This window comes from Struthio camelus, chromosome 1 (assembly GCF_040807025.1).
Source record: "Struthio camelus isolate bStrCam1 chromosome 1, bStrCam1.hap1, whole genome shotgun sequence".
NCBI classification, from domain to species: Eukaryota; Metazoa; Chordata; class Aves; order Struthioniformes; family Struthionidae; genus Struthio; species Struthio camelus.
Window position 1 is genome coordinate 64,801,020 of NC_090942.1, and position 10,329 is coordinate 64,811,348.

The 10,329-nt window shown below is 42.8% G+C and overlaps 1 protein-coding gene across 1 annotated transcript in view; it reads left to right on the forward strand.

Moving 5' to 3' along the window:
• The window catches only part of AKR1D1 (aldo-keto reductase family 1 member D1), a 35,903-nt gene extending 30,757 nt beyond the window's left edge, over positions 1 to 5,146 (forward strand). The window contains exons 7-9 of the mRNA XM_068945240.1: positions 327 to 492; positions 1,211 to 1,293; positions 4,980 to 5,146. Of these exons, the coding sequence (XP_068801341.1) occupies positions 327 to 492; positions 1,211 to 1,293; positions 4,980 to 5,022 (292 nt within the window). The 3' untranslated portion in view covers positions 5,023 to 5,146. The remainder of the gene's footprint in view (positions 1 to 326; positions 493 to 1,210; positions 1,294 to 4,979) is intronic.
• Positions 5,147 to 10,329: the final 5,183 nt, after the last annotated feature.

A 10,329-nucleotide genomic window follows, 5' to 3' on the forward strand; every position in this document is an offset into this window, starting at 1 on the left:
GGAACATAGACTTGCAACACTCCTGCTGCATCCTGTTGTCAAAAAGTGCCAGGTGTCTGTAAGGAGGTCTCCTTAGGTATCTGCTATTAAAAAGCACATGGCTGTAACTGAGAATGCCGAGTTTTGGATGAGGATTCTACATCAGCATTAGGACATCAGATAGAATGGAGGACTGTCAAAGTCAACTTCTTAAACGTCACAAAGCTTCTCCCTCATCCTTGACACCACTTATCAAAAAGGTGCAGCACTGCACCCGTGAATAGTAGATGACTATGGCTTTTGACACTAAAATGGCAAGATAATTTCTTTGTTTCATTCTATTCCAGGGTAAACGTGTCCTCCCCTCCTTTACTGAAGGATCCTGTGCTGAATGCTATCGGTAAAAAATATAACAAGACAGCTGCACAAGTTGCTTTGCGCTTCAACATCCAGCGAGGGGTGGTGGTCATTCCAAAAAGCTTCAACCCACAGCACATCAGAGAGAATTTCCAGGTAAATCCTTACTCTGCTGGTGCATGGATGCTTACATTGGCTTGGTCTCTGTGGAAAGTCACTTCCCAATTTTTTTTCTGTAGACAGAAGACTTTATTACTGTCAAGCTTTGTCAAATCCTTTTTGTCCCCATTACTATGGTGTAACATAGTGCAAAGTAGAGAGGACATTCTGATGTCTCCTAAACCCTGCAAGTGGCTAAAATTCCAGCTGGTAGTGTATACTGGAGCACCAGTTGCTCCGCCGAGCAACATAAACCAGATGGAGTATTTCAGTGGGTCCACAGTTCAAGATTGCTGGCTGTAAGAGTTCAGGAATGGCAGGCTTTTTCTGCTCCGTCTTTAGGCATGGTTCAGCTTCGTTGCTGAAGGGAAGATAGTGAACATTGGTGTGCCACCACCAGAAAACATTTAGCTTGACACCCCCCACCGCCACCAATACAAGTGCTGCTGTGTCCCTTGCAGCACTTTGTACCATATTGCTCCCCACTTCCTCTACCAGTGCATTGCTTTTGAAGCCAGCAACCCAGTAGTTACCAGACTGCCATTCTCTTCTTGGAAGGGAACATAGCCAATGTGGCTGGACTTAATGCAAAGGAAAAAAATGTTTTTTTGTTTTTTTTGCATTTTTTCTGGACTTCTATAGTCTGGAACATATTAATATTGATGTTTATTGTGACAAGAAATTCTAATTTATTCCTAACATCTCCTTCCATTAGATCTTTGACTTCTCCCTCACTGAAAAAGAGATGAAAGAAATTGAAGCCCTGAACAAAAATGTCCGTTATGTGGAACTGTTGATGTAAGTCCAGGAGGAGTCCTATATACTCACTGAACACTCCTGTTTTCTCAGAGGCTGTCAAAAAAAAAATTTGCTTTTAACATAATTTTTTTGCATTAAGAACCTCATTTTAAGATCTGACTTGAACGCTGAAGAAAATGTGAGAGCTCTTTAACACAGCCTTCAGTACGTACATGGACCACTTGCAAAAACAAATGTGATTTCAAAAGCCCCTCTAGTAGAAGATAATGGTATCTGGGTGTCTCATCTCTGCTCCATCTCCTTAAGCACTTTCCATTGTATGTTGTAATGAACATCTATCTAGGTGGCCCTACCTAGCCATTAGTGTAGCCATCAGAGCTGAACTTCAAATAGGCCTACTTACTTGTCTTTCCCCTCCTTCTCACCCACTGCTCAGCAAGCCATGTTGCTGCACAAGTGCTATTGCTTATGGAGTGTAACCCTAGTTTTCCAAGCCAGTTTGTCCTAAATCGCTGAGTGGAAAGCTAGGAACTAAATAACACTGTCTGAATCCACAACGCTATCTTAAACCACAGGGATGGCTCTGGAAGAGCTCTAATCCTTCTCACTTGCTAGGGAAAGGTCAGGACAACAAAATTTGCCTACTTCCTTGTAAGACATAATACATCTTACTGACCACAAGAGGTCAGAAACTTAGTTTCTGCCTTTCATCCGAAGTTGACTTCTTCAGCAATCTGCCCCTCCTGCTGTCATGTGGAGTTGTACCTTCCTACATGGAAAGCAGAAAAATATTTAGTATTTAAACAAGCTGCATCCATTCCTAATTATCTCTGAGAACTAACACGGCTTGATCTCTTGCTGCTTGTGATCTAAACCTTACTACCCAAAGTAGTTCTGCTTCACTTGTAAGCTGCACTCCCCCAGGAAGCTTGGATTGACTCAAGGTCTCTTATTCTGGAGAACGAGGCCATTTGTTTTTCCTTCCGCTCAAGAGCATCTACAGTTTATGGCCAAACTCTATGCTTTCCCTTCTTCAGGGCACTCAACGTGTAGCCAAATGCTAAGGGGATTTGTTTCCACGCATTTCTCTTGTAACCTTGGATTATCTGTGTCTTGCCAAACTCTAGTGTACTCAAGCACTAATAATAATAAAAAGTAAGAGTGCTATTGATGCTGCTGCCTAAAACATTGACTATTGCTCAAAGGATGGGGGCGGGGGTAACGTTGCAAAGAAACAAACAAACCTCTTGGTGTACGGCATAAATATGACAGAAAATATGAACTAGGTTAAGAGCATCATAATGCAGTTCATCTTTCACATTTAAGCTCAGCCAGGTGCTCTGAAGCTTTTGTTTCTTAAAACTTAAAATAGTCTTCCATCAATTAGCAACGCTTATTTCCAGAAAGCTTCTCACAAATTGCCTAGCAGATTCTTATGTGTATTTTGATATTGGAAATTGTTTGGTTTTTCATTGCTAAGTTTTGAGCCATAACATCATTTAAACTTTGTTAGTGAGGATATACATGAAAAGTAACCTTGGTACAAATGCCAGAACCCTTTCCAGAAGGAAACTTAAAAGATGTAAATACCCACGGGGAGGGGGGGGGAACTTCCTAGGCCACTCATCCAAAACTAATAAAAGCAAATGCTTTGCTTTATTAGACCAAACCTCATGACAGAAACCCACTGAGAACAAGAAAAGCAGGAAATATAGAATGGACATTAACAGCTATATTTTTCACAGAAGTACTAGATTTGGGGAAAATAGTTAACTATAGTCTGGCTTCAACCATGAATAATAACTTCTTGGAAAAGTGAAGCTGCCATGTAAGGAGTAGCTAAATCTGTATCTGCCAGCCAGTGTGTTCTTACACTTAAGTGTCTGGAATGGACACTGCAACAGATGACTTGCCAGCCTGGAGAGATTCCTTATTTCATCCAGCAATAGTTATCTGAAAACGTCAAACCATCGTACAGAAAAACTTCTGACTAGTCAACTTTGTTGAAAACCTTCCATTGCCGTGATGCAATGCAGGTAGGAATGGAAAATCCAGCTTTTCTGTGGCTCTTCCAGCTATCAGCTACCATGGGTACTGTGTGGAAATCTCTTGTTCCAATAGTGTGAGTAAGCCCACAGGAATAAGACACTGCATTTACTGAAATGGGTTAGAAAGTTAAACACCTGAGCAGAAGATGGAGTTTTTGCAGAGATATGAATACTCCATAAATCTCAGTCCGAAACGGTTTCTTCTCCCCTCGGGAGAACTGGAAAGAGTATCGTGCTGGGTGAGTTTTGCATTAATCCGTCTGCTTGGTTTATCTTGTACCCTCCATCTCCACTATGGATGTTCTTCCTTACTTGGACCAGTTAGTTGAAGCCACATTGTCTCCTTTGAGTGAGTCATTTTGTTATGTAAGAGGATCCAAGACCTGAGAACATTTAAGAGAGATCTGATTAGAAAGCTTGCTCTATAGATGGAAAAAAAGATTAGGACATTGGCAACTCAGATATTGTCAAATCATACTGGGAGGAAAAAAAAAAAGAATGCCAAAGAACTGTGGCTTGTTTTTTTTGAAGCAAGTCAATCTGTTAATGTGTAAACAGTGCAGCTTGGCTGAATATTGGAATGAAATGTTTTGACAAAACCAATTTAAAATGTTTGATGCCTTCCAGTCAGCTAACTTCAATATTGTGAAATGTATCCTTTCCAAATTGGAACAAGTCACAACTGGAACAAATGCCAGTATTTGTTGTGCTTTGCTGTAAGGCAAGGCAGCCAGCTGCCACAGTGCACCTGAGAAGGTTCATCAGAAACCCTCATTTTTGCTAATGGAAAATGTTTGTCAAGCCGGTGCTTGTGGTTTAGCATCATCTTCTCAAAAAACAACTACCTCTCTTCCCAGTCTGTCAAGTCATGGGCAAAGTCAGTCTCATTTTCACCTGCACTCGGCCCTGGGAATTTGGCTGTTGCCTTTTACAGCGTTCCTGCATCATGTATCTTTCCTGAGCAAGCATTTTCTATGGAGCCCAAAGTGTCCCTGCCTTTGGTAGTATGTAACCACAAATTTCTATCTCTTCCCCAAACTGGGTCACCTCAGAACTTCCTTGTAAGCACTGTCACCAGCGCTATTAACCAGGTAGAGCATTCACACCTAGGTGAGCTCGTGGACTTCGGTTAACTGGCACAGCCATGTCTAGTCTGGATAAAGCAGCCACATGGAGAAAGCGCCATGCCAGACAGAGACCTGTTCATGCCAGTTCTAAGCACATAAGCCAAAGTAGTACAAGATTTCTTGTCAAATCTGGTATCTCTGCCTCTTCTCCAGATATAACCCTTTTTTAGACTTCAGCTGAGAGGGCTTTCTAGATATTTGAACAAAGTCTTTCCTCTTCCATCACACATGCACATATAACAAAACCTTTCAGCTTCCCTACAAAACTTCCACTAACACAGGTTAAATCCACAAATATAGTGAGAACAACTGACCTCTGAACTCCTTCCCTCCTTCCCCCCCCCCCCCATATTTGCCTTTAAGGAATGACATCCATAGGCCTTGGTGGGGGAAGGTGTCCTTCACTGTCCTCTCCTTAAAGCCTTCCAGGAACACTGCCTATGCACTGCAGAGAAGAGAAGAGGTCTGCTAGGCAGAGGACAATTGCATCAGTGATGTGACATCTTGCTTCACCCAAGAAGCTCACTTGCTCAATCTGACCTCTCCACAGGTGGCGTGACCATCCAGAGTATCCCTTCAGTGAAGAATACTGAAAACAAAGCGCATCCAGGCAGGTTCCTAACTCGGTGTCACTAGGCTTCGTTGAAACATACCCAATGTTTGGTGCTTCAACTTTATGGGAGACGGTACAAATCAGCATTAAAAACATGAAATTTACCTCCTGCTGTCTTGTCAGTCTGTTATTACTACTGAAGAGTAGCTCTGTTTAAGCTATTGAGTCTAGGTTTTTGGCTTAAAAAGCTTAAGTTTTCCTGTGAGCACTGAATGTTCAAAACTGACATTTGATAAAATTGAAGATTCCTCTTGAAAATAGGTTCACTAGTTCAAGCCAAATCATCTTCACTCTATGAAGACAATTCTATGCAAGATATTCACCGAATTTGAAACAAGAATTTATGCTTCAGTAGATGTAACGGTAACACTGTTTAACAAACTCAGGTGAAAGTAAGCTAGGAGTAGGAAACTGACTGGATAAAATAAAGTCATTACTTCAAGCAGTGAAGCCTATTTCACTCTGACCAGAGTTTTCTGCCCCTCTACACCAGCTGCATTCTTTAGATACGCTCAGTCTGGTTCAAAGTACAACTAGTTCAGACTCTAAAGTATTGTAACCATGCTGGTAGCCCCTGTCCCTCAGCAAGGTGGCCTCAGTGAAACACAGACTAGTCTGAAGCTCAGTTGCATCAATGCTTGAGTGTCTATACCAGGATGGTATTGCATAGTGTTGACTCACCACAGTTTTTATACAACTCAGTACAGTCATCCTGGAGCTAGCACTAGTGTAGATACTTAATGAGAGTCTCATCAAGATAAAGGTCACTCAGCCTTCTTTCTTGTTCCACAAATGATGATTCACTCAAGAAAATGTCTGTTCACTTCTCAGTTCTGTATAAATTCTTGACCAAGACAGCACTGAACTAGGAAACTAATTTTTAAAGGAGGAGAATATTGCTTTTAAAACCACTGTCTATCATGCATTCAAGCTGCAAAGCACCAGCAGTTCCCAGAAAGGGAAAGGAATGAGGCAAAAGGAGCCAGGCTGAACCCTGGACACTCACTTGAAACTGCCCTAGCTCCCTGAAAAGAAGAGACCAAAGCACGGGCACCAGAGTAAGGAAGGGTCCAACTTCTTCCTCCTGGATTTCTTTTTCAGAGCTAAACAAGTTGCTTTCCAGCCCACACCTGCATCTGCAGAAGGCTGTTTTCCTTTCCTGCAGTGCCCAAACACTCCAGTTTCTTGCAATGGAGGAGGGAGGGTAAAACACTAGAGAGATGTTCAGGAAGAAACTAAACCATACACAGATTATTTATGACCCATTTATCCAATGGCAGTACACAGGTTTTAATACGTGAAGTAATCTTCAATCTATAGCATCTGCTTTTATTCATTATTATTAATATTTATTACCCCTGGGGTGACGAGGATAGTAAAATGCCGAAGTGGACAATTCATAGAGACACTTCTCTGGAGACACTTGCGGCAGAGGGTACTCCTCAGAGCTGAAGCAAAGAGGTACAGTGGTGCTGTTTCACAGGAAGAGCAGGCAAGACTCCCAAACGGATCTAGTGACAGCTCAGCCTTGGATGAGGGTTCTTGGGATGGGCTTCTAAGGAAGCCAGGCTCCTCAGAGGAGATGGCCTTTGCATAGCATTTATAAATCCTCAAGCTATGTCAACGAAGGAGCACTCTGCTTACTGGTGGTTACCCAAGGGCAATTCCTGTTTTGTTCAGTCACTTAGTTAGACCAGGAAAAGAAAATAGGGTGCTGAGGTTGAGGAAATATTAGAAGTCTACCAGGTATAGGCAAAAGCACCTTCCCCAAGGTCAGGCGAAGCTTGGCTACCACAGGAAGGCAGAATGGCTATCATAGTCCTGCTGCTTTGGAGCAGCTGAGGGCCTGGCCAAGAACTTAAAATACCCAAGTCTGAATTGAAGTGTCAGAGAAGAGCACGGCTACTGCCATACCCAACATGCTTTTCCTGTTGCTTCATAATTACAAGCCTTAAATAGGCTATGGGGGCTTAATTGCTTAACAGTGGCACTGTACAAATTTTTGTACTGTAACATGACCAGGTGCAGGTCTCTGGCTATAGCTAGCCCCTCAGGCCAGCTTTGGCAAAGCTTTTGTTTTGCACACTGCAAATATCAACTAAGGCTCAGCTTAAATGCTCACACCAAACACTTCCCAGCTATCTGCTGCTTCTAAACATCCTCCCCAAAGGTTAGGTAGTTTGTAAAGCTCTAATAAATCAATATCCTTTCATTTGACCTTGTAAATGTGAGTGAGGAAGATCCTCACTCACACATCGATGCCTCTCCAACAGGAAATAGCCTATAATCAAGTCTTCAATCTGTGGAGTTAACATGCAGGATAGATTGTGGGAGATCCTCTGGCTCGAGTCCTGCCAGCAAATTTTTATTTATTTATTTATTTTTAATTTTAATAGAATCCTCTGTCTTGCCTCATTTGAATTTGATGAAAAGGATTCAGCCTTTTCCCAGGGCAAACGCTCCCCTGCTCATTTTCATCCGTTATGAAACTGCTACTGACGTCTAGCCTAGATTTTTCCCCGCTTTGCTCAGTTTCAGACCGTTGCTCCCCATTGTTCTCCATCTTGCTCTACAATTAAAAGGTTTAGAGGAGGGAAAACAAATAGCCCTGCAGATGGGCCTTGGGAAACACATTTTACCAGCAGCTGCACAAAGAGACAGAAAAAACCCAAACCCCAGCTCCGCATACGGTCCACTTGCATCTAGCAAATGCGAGAGTCCTATTTAATGCCCTGCCCGGTGTGAAACATGTCACTTGGGAGTGCTCCACGCAGCCCTGCTCCAGCTGGATGGGTCAGGAGCAGATAAAGGGACATCAAGCGCCTGCTGCTCTAGAAGTGATTGCATGTGACAAGAGGAGACCAAAATTTGCACCAGGAAAAGTTACTTTTACTGTAAGTAACCTGAGTAGTTTATGACTCTTCTTCTGAAACGAAATCTAGAACAAAGTTTGCTTCAGCTATGTTGAAGTGACTTTATGGCACGTAGCAGGACAACTGAGGCAACATTTCAGACTCTTTTTTCAGCCCAAGAGCTGCTCTTATCTGGCCCGAAGAAAACCGGGTGATATTTTCATGTTCACAGCAGCAGCAAAACAGTTGCCACAAGTCTGTCTGAGAGCATGGGCTCATCTAGCTCTTGGAGGAAGCAGTATTCCCTGGCATATGCATGTTCATGTTCAATAGATAAAGGAAACAAGGAGTTATCATGTAGTATACTGATATTACCCCTCTACATGATATGGTTAGCTGAATGTTTCCCCATGAGGGGTCACAACTTCATCCTCCCTAAGACTAAGCATCTGGTGTGGGACTCCATTGCAAAAATCAGTGCACATCCCCACCTCCCTAACACCATGTGGGTGCCCACTAAACGAACAGGGAAAACAGTAAGAGGCAGAATGGGATGGGCCCTGCATGTGTTTTACAGCCTTATATTAACAAACGCCCTTTGGATTTTTGTGCCACAAAGCTATCGAGATATTTTATAAGGGTCAGGAACATGTGGGGAGGTGGGTAAGAGCAGCAAACCCGCACCGTGTGGTCAGCCAGAATTAGGACACAGTTCTGAGCGCATAGAGCTCGACATAGGGAAGCAGACAAACTGCCTGCTGCAGTTTTCATCGCTTGCCTGCTGTTAAGCGCACCATGGCACTGGGTGCTCTGCAGTGAAAACAAGAAGTACTCTGCTCTGGGCAAAGCGTAATGATAACCAAGGAGCAAAAGCAAGTTTTTCAAACAGTAGGAGAGGGTCAGAGATCACAGAAGCCAAATCCTTTGGTTACACAGAGCACATTCCTCACCTGATGAGGCTTCATCAGTTCATTTTTTAAAATTCAGCAGACCCCAACAGCTGCTCCCCTCCAGACCAACAGGATTTAAAAAAAAAAAAAAAAAAAAAAAAACACATTACAGCATCCTTTGGGCTTCCAGAGGAATTCAACACTGAAGCTGATACTTTGTGTAATTAAGATCACCCTGCAACCAAAATCAAATGGAGTTATTCTTCAGTTTAGTGCATGAAATGCTTAAGAAAAGCATGGAAACAAAGTCAGTGTTGTAGAGACTCTTAAAGAAGAGGAAAGCATACGCCCGGCATATGCTAAACCTATCTCAGGCCTCTGCAGCAAGTAGAGAGAGGACAGACTTAAATCCCTCATATCTTGTTCAATAAGACCAACTTCTAAATTTAGGACAAGGCACCACCTGCCTCACTATGAGTGGCACCAAAGTCCTCTTGTTGCCATCCCCCAAACTGAAATGCTTTGAAATAAACTGATTTGGCATTTACAAGACAACTCCCTTATTTTCTGGAGGAGAGGAAGGGAGGGAGCTGCTGTTTCTACACATATTCTGCCCAGTTCTCAACAAGAAGTATTTCATAAGGCTCCTGAAGAAGAGCATTTAGGCAAAGAAGAAAGTCTGTAAGACAGTGACATGTTAGAATGAGATTCAACATGCTCATTTCACTTGTGACCTAAACTGCAAACAGACTTGCCTTTGAGGGCAGGGTATCAGCACACAGTTGGATACTAAGTGCAGTTTTTATACAAATTAATTCTCAGCAGTGCCATATTTCAGCTCTTTCCAACATCCTACTACCCCGGAGCAAAAACCCTAGCTTATAATAAAGGGCTTTGAGAGTGCAAAACCAAAAAAGTTCATTTTAATTTTTCAATGTCAGGCAGACTCCTCGGGGAATCTTAACTCAATATGCATGAGCAATACTTACAACAGGGCAACACACTGCAAATAAAATACAAAGCAGAACCAAATGGAAAAAGAGGAGGGATAGAAGGGCTAGGGGGGAACCACACATGGGTGTGTAAACATATACACATGCACAGAGAGGGGTGCTACTCCGTGAAGCTGCTTGATTTGGCTTTGCAGACACCAAAGGTGCCTAGTTGGAGGCATCAGATCTGTCAAAGCTCACTGAATGCAGGAAAGCCAAAATCCTGCTCTGGGACAACCTAGACGGGCAAATTAAGAGCTTTTGTCAACCTTGAATGTATCTCAGAGTACCCGCATGCATGAAGTGAAAAGGACTGTGCAAATGCAGGGTGCTTAGGACACTGGATAGGATGCTGCTATCATTTAAGCATGTATGAATGAGGAGAAACTGCTGACTCAAGGCTTATGTCAACATAGCAGCATTGAACAGAGACCCTGGGACCTTGCTACCAGGAAACTCATCCAAAATTTTATTTTCCCTCCCCAATTAGCCTGACCAATGTCATTCTCCCAGGCTGGGAGAGACACTAGGGAAAGCTTACATAATTTTTTCT